At 32.7% G+C, this 20005-nt stretch overlaps 2 protein-coding genes and 3 non-coding genes across 5 annotated transcripts in view; 3 read left to right on the top strand and 2 right to left on the bottom strand.

Moving 5' to 3' along the window:
• The window catches only part of LOC125807075 (cell division protein FtsZ homolog 2-1, chloroplastic), a 217496-nt gene that overhangs the window by 72621 nt on the left and 124870 nt on the right, over window positions 1-20005 (bottom strand). The window lies entirely within an intron of this gene.
• Window positions 416-5169, bottom strand: LOC125807076 (IQ domain-containing protein IQM3-like). Its single transcript, XM_049486837.1, has 9 exons — window positions 4797-5169; window positions 4599-4713; window positions 3323-3388; window positions 3133-3221; window positions 2348-2435; window positions 1932-2078; window positions 1737-1829; window positions 1201-1302; window positions 416-1065 (listed from the first exon to the last, which is right to left on the bottom strand). The coding sequence occupies exons 1-9, from the start codon at window positions 5042-5044 to the stop codon at window positions 616-618; spliced, it is 1398 nt and encodes a 465-aa protein (XP_049342794.1). The 5' UTR covers window positions 5045-5169; the 3' UTR covers window positions 416-615.
• LOC125807146 (U6 spliceosomal RNA) lies at window positions 12039-12141 on the top strand. The gene has a single exon (XR_007441641.1). It is a non-coding gene; the product is annotated as a U6 spliceosomal RNA (small nuclear RNA).
• Window positions 14900-15002, top strand: LOC125807145 (U6 spliceosomal RNA). Its single transcript, XR_007441640.1, has one exon. It is a non-coding gene; the product is annotated as a U6 spliceosomal RNA (small nuclear RNA).
• Window positions 18238-18340, top strand: LOC125807144 (U6 spliceosomal RNA). The gene has a single exon (XR_007441639.1). It is a non-coding gene; the product is annotated as a U6 spliceosomal RNA (small nuclear RNA).

Here is a 20005-nt window from a genome sequence, read left to right as displayed (position 1 = left end):
ACAAGGCTTTTTGAAATGGTACTTGAGAGTTATCTGTCTAAGCTACTTGTTAGGTTTGATGGTAAGTTTGAGAAGCTCTTGCAAGACTTTTCGAAAAGCTAGTTACTAGTTGTCTAATTGAGCTACCCTTAAGCTTCAAAAAACTACTTTGTAAGCTTTTTATTTGTCTGCTTGCTTGAGCTACTTGCAAGTTGTTTTGTAGCTCAAGCAAGCAGACAACTTGCAAGTAACTCAACTAAACAACATCTAGAATGAAGTTATAAGTGTACTTAAATTTGACATCCACAACGCAATATATTTATAACATGACAATTTATTTTTTTGATATCTGAGAAATTTGACAGATTCGATAGACATGGAAATATATACCCTTCTTATTACCCTCTTTCTCAACATGGATATGGCAGCATTCCAATTTTAACTTGCACATGTTACATTCTTACTACTAAATCCTAGCAATGAGAACAAGAGGTCCTATTACATTCTTGCTAATAAAAAGGTAAACTAACAACAGGTTGGAAAACAGAAGACCAAAATGAAGTAACTACTACTTTGCACATACTACAGCTTGTTTGCAGAAAAGATCGAAAATGACTAAGGCTTTTCAGAAGTGCATTACATCACCATTGCACCAATCGGCCTAGGAGTTGATGATGCAGAACGAGGTCTTGGTGAGAGGTGTGTCAGTTCTAAGGCCTGCTCCCTTAGTTCAACCGGGTAGTCGTTAATGCATCCAATTCTTGGACCTGCACCAGTTGACCATGCCAGGGAGAGTTGATGACCCAGTTGATATGACTTTGATAACTTCTTTGAATTAATCCTTTGCAGTATTGCAGTTTTTGGCACCTCAGCTCTCGGGCTCTCAAGACCACCCGAGAGTGTTCTCTTATAGTTACTTGCCTTTTCAGCTTGTGGACTTATCACTAATTTTGAGAAGTCTTTTTCCTCTTCCTTCAGTAAATCAACTTGAAGGGATTCTGATATAGTTGAAAGATCAGACGCAGAGCGACTCTCAGATGACTTTCCCTCTTCATAGCTCTCATCATCATCTCTTGGCTTTTTTATCTGATAATAGATAAAAATGACGAGTATTAACTCAATTCAGAATGGGATAACTATTCACAAGTTAAATCATATGCAGAGTAGACTATAACAGTAAGAAAGTAATCTGGAAGTACAAAAGACTCAGAAATCACTAACCTCAGTCTCTTCCAGGTTGACTCCATTTTCCTTCAGAAATGATAAGAAGCTGTCGAGGCTATCATCAGTTGGCCGATAATGCCCACTATATGCTGAAATAGACTGGAAAAAAATAAAATGTCAGAGCACAGCAGTGTGCAACCTAAACACGGAGAGCAGAGACTGAGGTTTGGCTTTCAAGCTACACGCTTATGATTCAGGTGGGAATTATACATTCTCTTTCTTACCTTTCATTTGCAAAAATAACATCAGAACAATAGGCTTGAGAACAGATATCGAAACAAAAGGGATGGGAATTTTCTCTTCATAGAGCTTCTAATTCTCTCTATGCAAATTAAGAAATTCTACAGAAGGTGGTATGCCATTGAACAATTCAAGTATATTAATGCGGAGTAGAAAGTGTTTTTTGAATCCATAGACATAACTAGTGTTTCATAAAGCTGAGAAGAAATGACTCCTGCATTTAGATCTCGACATAGTTTCGAAGTCAAACATATACAATCTAAAGATAGTAAAACGATGTAACAGATATTTACCTTAAGTATCCCATCTTTTACCACTAGTCTTCCAGCAGCTAAAGTAGCTCCACCAGCAAGAAAGCTGGAATGATGAAATATTCCTTTCTTCTTCTGTAAGGCGTTAGAATAACAAACCTTTCACGTTAACAGAGGAAAAACAATTTGCAGGATAATCATCATAAAAGCATTTATGTAGTAATTTTTACCACTCACCTCGCCAGCATAGAGTCTCTTTGAGGTGCTCATTACAAAAATCCATTTTGCCCCGGGCAACCCATTGGTTGTATCAAGATGATTTCTAGTTAGGCTATGAAGTATTTTCCCTTCGGCCACTACATATTCATAATCTTCTCTCTCTTGCTGATAACAGAAGGATAACGGAGCAATTAGGAGCTGCAAGGCGATATCAATCAATGTGACTAAGGAAATTATGTAGAATTATGTACATATGAAAACATGCAATAGAAGTATAATTAATATTACATGTTATACGATAGAGCAAATCATATGTATGAGACTATCAGTAAAGACAAGCCAACATCAGCACATAGATATGAGAAGCCATTTGTATACTGATGCTAAACATTGTGATTTGCATTGTAATAAGCAACAAAAGAGTCAGCACATACAGGTCCAAGATACTTGATACTTTGTGTCTGAAGCTTAGATCTCGGACATTCTTTGAGCTCAACCTTTTTGCCATCTCCAAGATCCAACCTGCACATGTTCCAGAAAATAAGTTACTGCCGACTATTTCTTACAAAGAACTTCATAAATCATGTTGCATTATCCATATTGTACAAAAACTGCAGTCAAATGAAAACAGAACCCAACAATGCGCAATGTTCTAGACTTCATACTAAAGTAGCACAAGATTCGTCAACCGCCCATGCAGTAAATTGATGCATCAACTTCCTGTACATATTAGAACTGTAAAAACATGGAATAACCACTAATGTCAAAATACATTTGCATTTATGTAGATTATATCTTATTGACGCGAATGCAAATCAAACAAACTGTTCCACTAATATTTTAATATTACTTGTTTTAGTAGGACTATATAACATTTTCTGGAGCGTTTCTCATTTGTAATTCTTTCTAGAACCTTATTCAACAAGTATAAAGGGAAAGCTACATAAACAATAAATTGATATTTTTCTCCAAGAATTAGCACATCGCCCTTTGTAATGATCGTCACTAGTCATGAATTCCACCATTAAGGAAAAACAAAAATTTGCAACAGTTCCTAAAAAGCAAAGCCAGGAAAAACCAGAAGCAGTAAAAATACACACAAAAATGTGGTTTCAACCCAAAAATGATGGGATAGAGCTGCCATCCCCCATTATTTACCACCTCAATATATACCATACAAATTTTGTCATGTACCAATTCCAGCATTCAGCTTTCTTACCAAAAGAAAAATGGCTGACCAGCATCAGTTTTACACCATTCTTTATAGTACATGTGCAAGTTATGCCCATAACGGTGGCGTGGGTCAATCTACAGTTACCACAAAACTAAGGTCAGCAAAATACAAACACCAATGAAGTTAAATGTTAATGGGGTACATTCAAATAAAGCAGCAGTGGGAAGTGACTCACTGCCTCAATCCAATGCTGAAAAGCTAGTTTCTGGGCCTTTCCATCTCTTGACAATCCCTTACCAACCTGGCCAAAACGAATACATAATTAACCTTCAAAAGTTTTAATTAACTTGAGCTAAGAAAATCGTCAAAATAAAAGAAAAAAGTTGATTAGCTTTTTACATGAGGCGACAAAATTAGCTTAAATGAAAGTGGGATACATGTAGTCGACCCAGACTTGTTTGGAACTGAGGAGTTGTTGTTTGTCACAATCAACTTTTTACATGCTAGTATTCTTCTCGCTACACTGATCACAAATTTTATATTTTCATCTATAAAGAGAAGGAATATCTTTTTTATTTGATTTGGTGTGCATCACTTTCTCACTATTAATTTATTTTTAAAAACATTTCCTTTCTCTTTCTGAATTTGGCTTGTTGTGCATATTTCTCTTTCTGTAATTTTAACCACTCCATTCTGTATAAAAAAGACCCCTCTTTGGTATTTTTGGGTGTCATGAACTGTAGATTGGGTCATGACTGTTTAGTGACTCACCCAATATTCCAATTAATAAATCCAAACTTACAATTCAATCATTCGATAGCCTAATGATAGTTATTGTCTCTTATAGATAAGATGAGATAACATAAAGTAGAGGTTGTTCCATGTTAAGTGTAGGCCATTACTGCACACCTTTTCTTTTTTTGTTCTAAAAATGAGAGTAAATTTTACTACCCTTGAACCAATCTACGTGACACACTTTACTTTGTAATCTGTCTCAAAAAAGTTATTATGGTTTTATGATTATTTTTTTACTGTGGTGTCTGCGTCATCCCTCTCACTTCTTGTGTGCCATGTAAAAAGTTACTCTACATGGATCTAAACCTGGGCGCCTGGTAAGTTTTGAGCATACCTTGTCACTGTGCTACTTGTCTACATTGATTTTAAAGGTGTTCAAAATATTATAGTGTAATTTACACCACACAACCGTAGCTCTACCCCTGGAGCTCATGGTTGTCAACCACTTCATTAACCACTATGATTAAAAATAAATTAAACTTTAAAATTTCTCCTTTACTTTAGATAAAATGGTTCATCGTCCCACAAATGATACTTGAACCACAAATTTCAAAAGTAACTCTCACATAAATTGGGAGTAAGGGATTAGTAAATATATACTTAATGGAAAAAAATTCAACTGTTTAGGTTGACGCAAAAAATTGTAGCACGGCGCCTGAATCCTTGAAATTTAGCAATTTATATACTCCTAATAGAAATTAAAATTGTGAGGCTACCTTGGAAGCATTTAAAGTGATGCGATTCCACCGTGAAACCGCCGTCTCCGGTTGAGGAACATTGAAGAAAGAAATCGTACTGTGATTCAATCGAGCATAATCTATGGCTTGCCACCTTCAAAATCATCGCAAAATAAAAACATTAACAACAATTTCATAACACTACTAAAATTCCTAATTAAAGAGATAACAACAAACCAGAGCTCTTCAGCAACCAAAGCAGAATCCGCTAACATACGCCGGGTACGGTAACTCCGGTAAACCTTCTGAACTGTCATTGCCGCTTTCGCATGATGTTTTGTTGGCGTATCCGCCGGAATCACATCTCCAGTGGAAACAGGCCACTGACATTCCCGGCCATTAGCGAAATTCGTGTCTAAAAAGGAGTTAATCGGAGACTGGGAGCTCAGATCAAAACAGGACGGCGCGTGCGTTTCGAATTCCATCGGAAAATGTAGAAATTTGAAATGAATGGACGCTTTTCTTGTGGCAAGTAAGAGTTATTTATAGTGGCTGTGGTCAGAGTTTCTGGGAATATGCGCAGTAAGAGAGAAGTTCAATAGACGCACAATAACATATTTGTCATGTATAAAGCATGTTTGGAGTGAATAGTGATCCTTTCCAAGATTTTATTTAAAACTCGTTTGATCATAAAAAATTTTCACTTTTTTAGTTGAATTATTTTTTTCCCCTTATTTGAAATTTAACCTTTGATCATGAAAATTTTGAATTATTTAAATCACAAAATGAAAAAATTACGCGTATAAATAAACATATACTAGTTAATTAGTTAACATAGCTATAGTTTATCATAATTACAATTCGCAACCTACTTTTAGTTGTAATTACGTGTCTTAGCCTTTTAGTTTTGTATAATTCGGAATTTGTATAATATAATTTGTATAACTTTTGTATAATGTAATTTTATATAATATAATTTGTTTAACTGTTTATACTTTAAATTTTTGTAATTGTATAAATTCGTTATTTTAAGTTTATACAAAAATAACTGAACTATACAAATGTACCCGTGAATTATACAAAGTTGCGAATTATACATACCCGCGAGTTATACAAACGAGGCAGCTTAAACCGTATCTACAGCCTGTAAATATGCAAACTATAGTTATGAAACATAATTAAGTTTATTATAGTGGCTATTCGCGAAAATTCCCCTTTATATTTTTAGAAAAGTATATTTATAAAAATTATAACTAAACACGGCTCTAACTTTAAGAAATCCAAATAAATTGAAAATATATTTGTAATAATATTATGTGGTTGTCGATTTTGAGATATTACTTGTGTATGTTTCAAGTAAATTAATAAGATCAGGTGATTTTGCTAATTTTTAGAATTTGGTAATATAAATCATATTTAGAAAAAAATACATTCAAATTGTAAATAATGCACAAAGTATAGATTAACACAACTTCAACTTTAGAAAATTCAATTAAAGTGACAAAAACATTTGATTTTTATGGTCAAATGCCCACTAAATATCAATATCCTTTATTTGTTAAAAATAATAACAATAATATTATTAGTGTGGAATATTTGATATTTTTCTATTTTATGTAGTGATATATATTTGATTAGACACAAATCTTTAAAGAAAAATAGAAGTATTTAAAGCATGTCATCAGGTTTATAAATCTTAGCGCTATTAATCAACACCTAAAATGTAAGACTAAAATGCAAATAAAAGATACTATTTGTAACAACATATAAGTGAAATATCTTAGTAAAGCTAACAAATAATTTAAATCGAAAAATAACACTTTAAAAAGGAAATATTTTTTATCAAGATAATTTTATTTTCATATTTGAATTAAAAAGTCTTTGATTAAGAATGAAAAGGTACTTATCGCGTGTACTATAATTTTGATAATATGATTAGCATTACAGTTGTGTTTCAATATGAAGGAAAATATTTGAAAGAAAAATAAGTAAATTTCTTTTTCTTTTATAGTGTTTGTTATGTAATTACAAAAATATTATCCTAAAATTATTTATATTTAATATAAACAAAGACTCTATGACAAGGCTGGAGATATTGTGTGGGTTGGTGGGGATCGACTCAATTTCCTCATTTAAAAAAAAATATATATATAAGTATTAAATATTTTGACTAATCAAATATGATAAAATCGAAAAATATTTTCCAACCAAACACTTAATTATTGTTCAAATTATTATATCTTCTTTCAACACGTGTAAAGTAACCCATTTGTCATTTTGGAAAACTATGAAGAAGAAAAAAACGAAAAAGGCCAGTTGTTTTTTCGTTAGATTTAATTGACTCGTCTACCTACTATTTCCATCTACCCATCATAAATTAAGTTCATCTAGGAACACTAATTTAACAAAATTTATTAAGTAAAAGAAAAAACAGAACAAAACTTCTTTATCTGCGTTCCAAATTAGTTGTCATATTTCATTTCTTAAAAAGTCAAATTATTGAAATTACTCTCTTATTACTTCCGTTACAAAGAGGTTCTTCCTAGAATTTGTATTCTTTTAAGTGAAATAAGTTAAAAGAATATAGAAATTAGTTGTGTAGCAAATTAAAATATAGTAATTTATTATAAATATTAAAAATTTAGTTAAAGGGTCCTGTTTAATGTTAAATGTTTAATATGAAAAAAGCCGCAAGATGCAGTATTTTTCGTTGAGGTCTTACCTATTTAAATTTGTAATTTAAATTAACTCTGATAATTAGTCGATTGACTTTCGAGAAGCGAAATTTAAAGGACTAATTAATTTAGGAAGAATAGAGTATTATTTAATTTACAATTTTGTGCATATAGACAATGAACACTTGGTAGAGTTCTCACTACTATACAAGATAATTCAAAATAGGTTAGCAAGTCGTTTCTTGAATTCTACTATTTTCCATTTTTGCTTGCTTTACCAACATATTTTTTTGTTTATTAATTACAACAAGGAAAATTAGGTACATAATTTTTTTTCAATAAACATTTGTGATACAAGAGTTGTTAATTATTTGTTTTGACAAGCATACAAAAAATGAATTATTTATTTAAGAACTCCATTTTGTTAATAGGTTGTAGTTAGGTCATATCATAAAATAGTCATCCGATAAATGATTGATGTTGATTTAGAAAAAAGATGCTAGGTATAATTAAGTCGTGAACAAATAATTATTATACTGTAACAACTGAATAAGTTCGATCTATCAAAATGACTCATTATTTCAACATCAAATTTGAAAAATGAAATATAAGTTCTTAAAGTTTTTTAAATTTTCATGTTTAAATATATTAAACATAACAAATAATTAACAATGAACACTTGCTAGAGTTCTCACTACTACACAAGATAATTCAAAAGGAGCTAGCAAGCTGTTTCTTCAGTTCTCCCTTTTTCCATTTTTGTTTGCTTTACCTACCTATTTTTTGTTTATTTATTATAGGAAGGGAAATTATTTGTACTACTATTCTTTCCAATAAAAAATTGTGAAATAAGAGTTGTTAATTATCTGTTTTGACAAGCGTACAAAAAATGAATTTACTATAATTATTTGAGAATAATTTTAGAGACCTCCATCGAGGTTTCACTCTATAACACTCACTTTTTCTGTGGTTTATGATATTACGTCCACCTTTTTTATTTTTATTTTTTTAAGTCATTCTTTAAACCTATTTAAAATAAATATAAATAATAAGTTATATGAATTTCTTCATATTATATTTAAAAAATGACTTGTTTAATAAATACTTTAAAAATAAATCATTATGAAAAGCGACCAATTCAGTCATAAATGTTTTATATGAAAAACGACCAATGAGATGTCATGCAAAACCTATTATAGGATTCTTTTTCGCCAAAAAAAAAATCATTAAAAAAAAAATCGAAATAAAATATAGTTATGACAGAAGAGAAGAAAATAATGAACAACTCCTAACAAAAAAAAAAGGACCAATTCGGTCATAGATTTCTACTCAAATTAAATTATGAAATAATATTTGGTTAGTAACTCAAATGGAGCAAATGATTATTATATCGGATTAACTCATTATTTCGATATCAAACAAGTGAAATATCGAATATAAAAAATGAAACATAAATTTTAAAAGTTCTTCAAATTTTCATACTCAAATATAATTTCGAATTCTAAACATTTTTTTCCACTTCTACTTTAAATACTATCTTTTTCAAAATTTCAATCAATTCATATCCAGACGCCTAAAATGTTTTCTCATTAGATATGATAATGATCTTACACCATTTTTTTTTAATATTAGAAAATGTAAAATATAAAAGGATGAAAGAGAGAGATGGTGGGGGTGGGGGTGGGGGAGTGGAGGGACTACTGCGTACCTTCTAATTATGGAAAATACAAAATTAAATTGACCCAATGGAATATCACAAGTCAAGTCTTTCAGAAAATATAAAAAATTAAGTCTCTATCTAGAAATAAAAAAAGTTGTGGTCAAGCTTAATGGAAAAAAGAAATATTTGAATTCAACGTTGCATGTTCCTTTTAATTACTAAAATGTCATTCCATTTACATTATTTATTTCCACATTTTCTTATTTATTTTTATTCATCCACTTCCAACTTTTTGCATTATAAGAAATAATAATTACGTAATACTTTTCGATATGTTAAAAATGATAAATAAAAATAAAAATAAAAATATATTTCTAATATGATAAATAAGAAAAAATAGACGAACGGAATAGATCGGTCTCTAATATAATACGAACCACGCTTATCAATGTTGTTGTCATTTTTGAAATATAATACAGCTCTAAAAAAAAATTAAACGAAAAGAAATGTGTGTATAAAATGTTTTAAATTTCGAGTTATTAAATAAATCCCGACATCCTAAGATAATTAATGAATGTCTTGTCATAATTTTAGTCCATGTTTGTCCATTCTTAGCAACCATATTTAATACTAATATTTAGTACTCTAGTACATACAGACCCGTTTGCCCTTAAGAATATTTGAAAAAAACTTAATAAAAAATTGAGAAGTGATATTTAGTCATATAACTTGGTAAATATATTTACCAATTATTCTTTTCTTTTTTACCAACTATTCCAAGTTCCCAAATTGTAGAAAAAAATTAGTGTTTCGGCCAAGTTCATATTTGAGAATTTTTAAAAAATTAGGAATTACCTCAAATTTTTATATTTTATAAAAAAATATTTATTATCTATTAATTCCAACTAATATTTGTTACTATCTCCTCTGGAAAAGTTTGAGTGATAAAATTGAGAAAAAAGAACAATTTGTGTTTAATCAGTTATAATTATAACTGAATTAGTGACAAGTTTGAGTATGCGATTAATGTATTGTCTTGCCTATATAGTTATTTTGTTATTGTTGATTGTTATCAATTTTTAACGGAACATAGTTATTATAAAATGATAATATAAATTTATGAGTATTTTTAATAATTTTTAGAATTTATGGGTATAAATCATATTTTTTGAAATAGTCAAAATATTGTTTGAAAAATTTGTGGCCAAACACTTGGTGAAACTTCACCAAAAACTTCACCGAAATATGATTTGCCTAGAATATTTGAAAAGTTAGGACCAAACGCTAGCTGTATTTCCTGAAAATCATATTGTGTTAATTACGATTTTTCATAATTTAAAATAAGTAAATATTCAGAGTTTATGAAAATTGTTGCCTTTTTTTTTCTTTCATATTTATCATTTATTCGCTAAGACTCTTTAATTATTTTACATTTTCTACACAATAATAGTATAACAGGAGTACTAAAAAATAAACTTTAATTTATGTCCTTATTTTGAAATAAGATGGGTCTGTCAAATATTACGCTCAGTCAATTATGTCAACTGCCAAGAAAAGAAATTAACACGTGAACGAAAATATATTAATAATACGCATGAGGTAAGAGGAAAGGAGAAAAAGAAGAGAGCGTGTTATGTTTTTCTTAGGGGTAGTAATGGAAAGTAAAAATTATTAATTATGATCGAGAGCGTTTTATATCTCGTGGTATTTATATCTTTGAGGCCAAACGACATCGTCTGTGGCCCCTGCGCATCGGTCAGCCGACGGACATGGCTTGCCAGCATCGTCCGTTGCCTACACACATCTATCAGTCAACGTCGGACTTGGCCTGCCCGCATCGTCCGTAGTCTGCACGCTTTGGACGGGCGATATTGGCCAAGGTCTAGTCGACAACATGCGCCGCCCATGCCGTACAAAAATCAAAAGAGCGTGAAACATCGTTCATGCATAGCAACGTCATATATTTGGGCATTTCCATCTATTCTCCATCATTTATTCTTCACGTTTTCGTCTCACGTGGTTCATTCGTACTAATTTTCACTACTTTTATGATCCATACGATATTGAATATCTTTTATTTGTACAAATATGCATCAATCATTAGTTTCACATGTTGAGAAGTGTTTTATAGCATTTTCCTATTTTTCCAACTTTTATTCATATTTTGGCGACCTATTAAAGTTTCATCTAAGAACTTTTAAGAAATTAAAGAATTTTTTGTGGTGTGGCAATTCTTCAAGACGATACACATCAACTTAGTTATTCGACGTTGCTACTATTAATATAATAATTAGTACACAATAAATTAATCTGAATTAGTCCTCTTGTGCTAGAATTGACTTCTCACGCCATTTCTTTTTTAGCTCCATCAATAAATAGAAATTGAATTATTTCACAATGTTGTTTTAAAACCATCTCATGTAGGTACCACTTGAATTGATTAAAAGTTTATTCAACCTCAATGAAAATTGTAATGCAAAGATTGTTTATTATTTGATGTTTAATTGTGTTAAAAATATTACACAGTCAAATCAAGCTTTTTAAAGAAAAATATAATTATTAATATACATGATTTAGTAATTTTAAATTATTCATGGCTAATCTCCACATTCTATTTCATAGCAAATAATATATAAGTTCTTGCCTAACAAGTACAGAAAAATATAAATTCAAACAAAATAATGTAATGAATTATACACTATACAATTTTACGTAGAGATTAGTAAGTTCCTCTATTTTTCCAATTAAATGTCTTTCTAATTTATTAATAGTTTCCCCTTGAATTTTTTATATTCATTTGGGACGGACTATTTTAAATTTATGCAGTGCAAGATTTATTAATAGGAGAAGGGTTAAATTTCTATTAAAATAATCAATTTATTTCAATCTAAATCTATGATAATATAGTAAAAAAAAAATTGGGAAATTTTGATATCTTCAGAAGGAACTTCATTACGTGAATAAATACTTAAGGGGCTGATGTTGAAATAAATATTCTTAAAATAGGACTAAAATTTTGGTTTTCGAAACTCAAGGACCCAAAACGACATTTATTCAACTTTTATCTTCTTTTACGTTTCTCCCACATCGAGCACAGAGAGAAGTTTACAGTACCCTAAGAACCGTAGTGTTGCAATGGAGTTCGTCCCTTCGGGGACATCCGATAAAATTGGAACGATACAGAGAAGATTAGCATGGCCCCTGCGCAAGGATGACACGCACAAATCGAGAAATGGTCCAAATTTTTTTGCCGGTCGTCGGCGTTGAGCTCCGGTACAAAATCTGCATTTGTTTTGTCGGTCGCCGCCGGCGAGAGTTCGTAAGTACTCGGAATTCCTTTCGACTGTTTTATTTCCTGTTTCCCCTAATTTAGCTGACGACGATAAGCATATTATTGTGCCCTAGTTTTTTTTTTTTATGCTTTTAAGAATCCTGATATTACTATTGTTGTGAAATTCACTCATGATACATCTGAAACATTTATGAGAATATAGGCAAATTAAGCAAATTTGAAGATAAACAAATTTTGAGGAAATGTTGTAAAGATCACTATTTGTTTAGTTTTTGCTGCTGCATATTCTGTATTTCAAAAGTTAAAAGCATAGGTGGATACTCAGCAAGTGTGTTACAATGTCGATGGTGTTCGATGAATATCTGGTAGCCATTATGGTTGAAGATTTATTTGTCCCTCTACAGTATGGTAAGATTTGCGTATACTCGAGGATCTCCACTTGTGGCAATACACTGGGTACGTTGTTGTTGATACTTGTATTTCATTGTTTTTAAACTGGACATGTAGACAACTAAGTAATAATGAATGCTGGAGTGAAATTTTATCTAAATAGGGCGCTTAGGAAACAGGATTAAAGAATTGTAATGATCATTAAAGATGTAATTTTTAAAGCTTTGATAAAATTATGCACATTAACTATGAAAATGTTAGGGAGAAAATTGTTCGTTTTTCTTTATTTCGGCAAAATATTTGATCTATCATTCAGGCAAATTGTTTAGTTGGGGAACATGTAGAAATCATCAGTTTTTTTGTGTCAATTCTTCCTTCGTTGCTAATAAACCAGATAATAGTTATATGAATGAACTCTGAGGCATCTACCGGACATGTTGCACTGGTTTTCCTATATGAATGTAAAATTCTGTGACACCAAGGGAAAAAATAGCCTTTTGGGGTCTTATAGGTGGTGAACTGGATATGGTGAGATTTAACATTATTGAATAGTGAGAGAATTGTGTCATACTTGTGGGTTTTTGGTGGATATGTGGGATTATATAGTATTTGTGTTGTGCTGGTGGGAGGTAGTAGGTATTTTGATGGAATAGTCGAGGTGTTTCTAAGCTAGCCCGCAAATCATTGTCGTAAAAGAATAGCTAGTCAAAGGTGTATTACATATAAAAAGAACAATTACACATGACTACATATCATTAAGCTATTCAAAGCCAAGCTTGTTGGGAAGTATCTATGTTCTAAGCTACTGTGCTTGAATGTTCCGTGGGCTTTTTCTTATCCAGTAACCTTTGTGGCATATAAGCAATCCCCCCCCCCCCCCCCCCCCCTCTTCCTTTAACTATGAAGTATTTCCTTGCAGCGAGAACATTGAAGATGGAGTGGTGCCTTCCTACGCAAAGGTGAAAAAAGGGACTTCAAATGAAGGTCCTAGGGTTGTTCGAATAATACATGCCATGAACTTGTGAAATCAAGATGGAGTTGAAAACTCATTTTTCTATTGTTTGTGTTTGGCCTCTATTCAGTTGGGGAGGAAGATCGGATTCATAAGTTATTATCCCGGTATATAATTGTCTAACTGGTCAGGAGAGAGATCAGATTCGTGAGTTCCTATCCTGCTATATTGTTAACGTTGTCTAACTTGTCGAGAGGAAGGCCAGTCATCGAGGATGGTATCCTGATGTAATGTATCACCTGTTTTTGTATATTAATCAAGTATCATCAGGATCGATTTCAATTGGTATTCGACACTTTGTGAATTGTGATGAGCCAATGTGCTTTATTTGTACATTGTGTTTGAACTGCAAGATTTCAAATTATTTCCTTCATGTGTTATGTTTCTGTGACTCCTGAGTCTTGCCCCACTCTGAGCTGCTGAGGTCGTTTTGCTACGACACATATTGAGGGTTTTTTAGTATTCAGACTTCATTGGTATGCTGTCATTTTGCAGATTGGGTTCGGTGTAGGGCGAGCCACATACAAGCTAGAATCATGTCCTTTCCACTCTTCATCGTGGGAGCGCGTCACAACAACAACAAATTCAGTGTGTTGGGATCTGAGGAGGGTGATTTGTACATAGACTTAATGAAGGTTGTGAGAACATGTTGAATGATATAGTTCTTTTTGTATAATTTGGTCATGCACAAATGTTCATCATTATACAATGCATGCTTATTTTTAATACGATAATTCAAACGATCAATGAAAAATAATAACAATAAAACTAATTTTAGTTTAACTTGTTTTCAAATCAAACAACCTTTTTATGTTTTTCGTCTAAAGATTTGTCCCTGCTTAGGGATCCAATGGATCTAAAGTTGTGTTATGTACCATTTATGAAAGGGAAAAACACTTTTATCAAGACTTCTTTTTCTCCACTTTAGGACAAAATCTTATTCATCCCAAGTTCCCAATTACATCAAATTTAGTGGTATTTCGCTTGGTTAATCATGAATCAAATATTAAGATGATAACTCAAGTGTTTGTGTTGACTCATTAAAAAGTGTCAAAAAAAAATCTATGATAATATAGTACAAAAAATGAGGGAAAATTTTGATATCTTCAGAAGGAACTTCACTACATAATAAATACTTAAGGGGCTGATGTTGAAATAAATATTCTTAAAATAGGACTAAATGTTTGGTTTTCGAAACTCAAGGACCCTAAACGACATTTATTCAACTTATATCTTCTTTTACGTTCCTCCCACATCGAGCTCAGATAGAAGTTTACAGCACACTAAGAACCTAGCGCAGCAATGGAGTTTGTCCCTTCGGGGACATCCGATAAAATTGGAACGATACAGAGAAGATTAGCATGGCCCCTGCGCAAGGATGACACGCACAAATCGAGAAATGGTCCAAATTTTTTTGCCGGTCGTCGCCGCTGAACTCCGGTACAAAATTCTGTATTTGTTTTGTCGATCGCCGGCGGCGAGGGTTCGTAAGTTGCTCGGAATTTCTTTCCTCTATTTTAGTTTCTGTTTCCCCTAATTTAGCTTACAGTGATACACAAGTTATTGTGCCCTAGTTTGTTTTTTTTCTTCTAAGAATCCTGATATTACTATTATTGTGAAATTCACTCATGTTACATCTGAAACATTTATGAGAATATGAGCAAATTTGAAGATAAACAAATTTTGAGGAAATGTTGTAAATATCCTGCTTTGTTTTTTGCTGAATATCCTGTATTTCAAAAGTCTAAAATTATAGGTGGAGACTCATTAAGTGTGTTACAATCTCGATGGCGTTCGATGAATGCTGGTAGCCTTTATGGTTGAAGATTTATTTGTCCCTCTAAGGTTGTTTATGGTTTATGGTCTATGGTTGAAGATAGGGTAAGATTTGCGTAGACTCTATCATCTCCACTTTTGGCATTACACTGGGTATGTTGTTGTTGATACTTGTATTTCACTATTTTTAAACTGGACATGTAGACAACTAAGTAATCATGAATGCTGGAATGAAATTTTATCTAAATAGGGCACTTAGGAAAGAGGGTTAAAGAATCGGAATGATCATTAAAGGTGCAATCTTTAAAGCTTTGATAAAATTATGCACATTAACTATGAAAATGTTAGGAGAAAATTGTTGGTTTTTCTTTGATTCTGCAAAATATTTGATCTGTCATTCGAGCAAATTGTTTAGTTGGGGAACATGTAGAAATTATCAGTTTTGTTTGTGCCAATTCTTCCTTCACTGCAAATGAACCAGATAATGATGAGATGAACGAGCGTTGAGGCATCTATCAGACTGGTTGGAGTGGTTTTCCTATGTAAATGTAAAACTGTGATATCAAGGGGAAAAAAAAGGCCTTTTGGTGGTCAGGATATAGTGAGATTTAACATTTTTGGATGTGCTCTTTTTCGTTAGACGAATGTTAAGGGAATGGTGTCATACTTTCGGTGGATCAAGTGTGGTATTATCTAGTAGTTGTGTTGTGCTGGACTGCTGGTGGGAGGTAGTAAGTATTAAGTGTAATAGTCGAGGTGTGCGTAAGCTTACCCCCAAATCACTGTCATTAAGTAATAGCTTGTCAAAGGTGTATTAATTACTCATGAGTCATGACTACATGGTATCACACATCCCTTCCCCATTGTGCAACCCCCAAATCCCCTTTCAAGTCCAAATTCCGCACACACCAAAAATAGTCCAAGCACTCGACTATCTTTTGTTCCCCATTATCCACTAACCAAATAATCATGTTCGTTTTAGTTGCTTGTTTGCTATTCAGAATCGTCAATTTTTTCTGTAGATTCGTTCGACTATCTTTAATCTGCATTGCACATTTGAACTGCTTCTTGCAATTGATTTTCTCCATCCTTCTGTATTTTTTAAGTTTAAGAAGCTCATCCAAATTGTTGTAAATTCCTTTATGGTATCTCTCTCTCTGCAAGAAGAAACTACAATACTAACTTGCAGCTATTCTAAGTTGAGCATTTCGAGAAGTATCTATGTTCTAAGTTACTGTGCTTGAATGCTCAGTGAGCTTTTTGTCATCCAGTAACGTTTGTGACATATAAGCAATTTCCCCCCTTCTTTAACTATGAAGTATTTCTGTGCAGCGAGAACATTTAAGGTAGATAAAAAAGAGGACTTCAATGAAGGTCCTAGGGTTGTTCGAATAATACATGCTGTGAATTTATGAGATAATATAAAGCTGGAGTTGAAAACTCATTTTTCTATTATTTGTGTTTGGCCTGTCTCCGAGTTGGGAGGCAGATTGGATTCGTAGTTCCTATCCCGGTATATCATTGTCTTATTGGTTGGGAGGAAGATTAGATTCGTGAGTTCCAATCTTGGTATATCGTTGTCTAACTGGTCGAGAGTAGAACTGTGATGAGCTAATGTGTTTTATGTGTACATTGTGTTTGTGTTTGAGTTTGAACGGCTAGACTTAAATGAAATTGCATTAATTGTTTCCTTCATGCGTTATGTTTCCATGACTCCTGCCCAACTCTGAGGCCTGAGCCGCTGAGGTCGTTTGTCTACGACACATATTGAGGGATTTTCTAGTATTCACTTTTCAGACTTCATTTCTATGTTGTCATTTTGCAGATTGGGTCCGGTGACGTGCGAGCTACAATCATGTCCCCTCCTTTTTGGTGAGCCCACTCTTGAATCTTGATCGTGGGAGGCGTTACAATAACGAAAATCCAATGTGATCTCACGAGTGAATCTGAGAAGGGTGATGTGTACATAGCCTTAGTGAAGATCGTGAGAGCACGTTGGATGATAAATAGTTCTTTTTGTATAGTTTGGTAATGAAATTCGAACATTACAAGATGTTTGTGAACAATGTTAGGTATTTTTACAGTGATCCTTATTAGGCAGAAATGTTACGTACAATTTTCTATTCAAGCCAAACAAATCTAGTTGCTAAATAAGGTTCCCCAAATCCTTTTTCTACCGTATAAGGTGGATGATATTCTTACTGAAAAATAATTTCTTTATAAAAGTTATACAATGTATGTTATTTTTAATATAACAATTCAAATAGTAAAAAATAATTACTACAAGATAACTAATTTTAAATTAATCTCAACTAATTTCAGTATAACTTGTCTTTGAACCAAACGACTTTTTATGTTTTCATCCCAAGGTTTGTTCCTTCGGAATTTAATTAATCTAAATTTGTGTCGCATACGATTTATTAAAAAGAAAAGCACTTTTATTAAGATTTTTTTTTCATTTAAAGACAAGAACCAAGAGCTCAAGAACAAATCCTATTAATCCAAGTTTCCAACATCAAATTTAGGGGTACTTCTCTTAATTACAAATAATGAATCAAATATTACGATAATAACTCAAGTGTTTGTGTTGATTATTTGAAAATCTGTCAAAAATCTAAATACATGATAATATTTACAAAAATTAAGGATAATTTATACATCTTCAGAAGTAACTTCATTACGTGGATAAATAAATACTTCAGGGGCTGATGTTGAAACAAAAATTCCAAAAATAGGACTAAATATTTGGTTTTCGAAACTTAAGGACCCAAAACGACATTTACTCGACTTATATCTTCTTTTACGTTTCTCCCACATCGAGCACAGAGAGAAGTTTACAGTACCCTAAGAACCGTAGCGCAGCAATGGAGTTCGTCCCTTCGGGGACATCCGATAAAATTGGAACGATACAGAGAAGATTAGCATGGCCCCTGCGCAAGGATGACACGCACAAATCGAGAAATGGTCCAAATTTTTTTGCCGGTCGTCGGCGCTGAGCTCCGGTACAAAAATCTATATTTGTTTTGTCGGTCTCCGCCGGCGATGTCTCATAAGTTGCTCGGAATTTCTTTCCTCTAGTTTTAGTTCATGTTTCCCCTAATTTTTCTGACGGCGATAAACATATTATTGTGCCCTAGTTTTTTTTTTTTGCTTTAAAGAATCCTGATACTACTATTGTTGTGAAATTCACTCATGTTACATCTGAAACATTTATGAATATGAACAATTAAGTACTTCATTCCACTCTCATACATTTGGTTTTTGTTGGATTAAGTGTGGGTTTGCTCAATACTTGTGCTGGCAGGAGGTAGCATAAACTAATAAAATAGTCGAGGTGCGTGGAAGCTTGCTCAGACACCATTGTTATTCAATACAGTTGCGTGTTTGCTATTCAGAATCGACAATTGTTTGTAAATTCGTTTTACTATCTTTAAGCTACTTACACATTTTAGCTGCTTTTTGTGCAATGTTTTTACTCCCTCCTTTTATACTTTTTAAGTCGAGTAAGCTTGTTCAAATTGTTGGTGTGAACTCTTTTATGATATTTCTCTCCTAGTAATGTGGCAGCATATAAATAATTATGCAGTTCGTGGGATCTATCTCTGATTCCTGGAAGATGGAGGAAGTTGGTTCAATAGGTAGACTGCAAAATAAGAAGACAATTGTAGCTAATGAAGTGTATGAACTATAACTCTTCGATGCAGCCTGTTGTCTAAGCCACTAGTTTTGTATTTCAAAAATGAGTACCACTGCTACAGCCTACATGACTATTCTGTATCCGAATAGCATAATCAAACAATTTGTTGTTTATCGAGTTATCCTAGAAAGAACTTGTAATGCAGTAGAATATAAGCACTGTTATATTCTTATGTGTTATGTTCGGGGTGTTTAAATTGTGAATATCATATGGCATATGTTATTTCAGGGTACCTTCGTGATTTAACTGTGATTCTCCTAATTCTTTACCAAGTGAAGTGAATTGGAGTAGTTACTTCTTTTATTTCCATCTCATGTTTTGCTTAATACCTAGTTGAAATGTGGAACGCCGCATTATGTTTGCTTTCGGACTTAAATGATATTGGTGGTGTTTTTCTTGGCAGATTCACAGTGGATACCTCTGTATCTACAGGTTGTAGGCACCTCTGGAAATGTGACTACTGAGGATGTTGCTTTCATGCTTAATATAGACTAGGATTGAAGACAAATTTGGATCTGATAAAGCTTACATTGGCTGGAGACTTTATTTACAATCATTTTGGGTTGGCTTTCTTGTTATGTGCCTTTGGCATGTCACTCTGTGGCGGTAGTGACTCCACAGTGGGAAAGATCCGCTTCCTTCTTGCTTGATAGGGGGAGGGGGTGCTTCCGTTCATCAGTGCGGACTATAAGTGCTCTCTGAATCATGGATAGTTACTCATCACACGACTCAAGTTAGGGGTTAAAGGTAGAATAAGAATCTTATGTTAATGAATGTTTTGTGGAAGATTAGAGTTATAGCGAGTGATGTATGTGTTGATAATTTGTAGGACAATAGCATAATGGTAATTTGTGCTTACACTCATTCACATTGGTTCATCGTGCTATTTTGGGCCTTTTTCTATTCAGTTTAAGGTGGAAATGTATCAACCTTTTATTTATTAT

The sequence above is a fragment of the Solanum verrucosum genome, unplaced genomic scaffold (genome assembly GCF_900185275.1).
Source record: "Solanum verrucosum unplaced genomic scaffold, falcon-dt-bn FXZP01000196.1, whole genome shotgun sequence".
NCBI classification, from domain to species: domain Eukaryota; kingdom Viridiplantae; phylum Streptophyta; class Magnoliopsida; order Solanales; family Solanaceae; genus Solanum; species Solanum verrucosum.
The sequence above is the reverse complement of the archived record's forward strand: the minus strand, read 5'-3'. Positions and strand labels throughout refer to the sequence as shown.

Coding starts and splice junctions, on each gene's coding strand:
- LOC125807076 (XM_049486837.1), bottom strand. CDS start 5,044: ATGGAATTCGAAACGCACGCGCCGTCCTGTTTTGATCTGAGCTCCCAG. Junction 4,714..4,796: donor TTGGTTGCTGAAGAGCTCTG/GTTTGTTGTTAT, acceptor ATGATTTTGAAG/GTGGCAAGCCATAGATTATG. Junction 2,436..3,132: donor GGTCAGCCATTTTTCTTTTG/GTAAGAAAGCTG, acceptor GAACATGTGCAG/GTTGGATCTTGGAGATGGCA.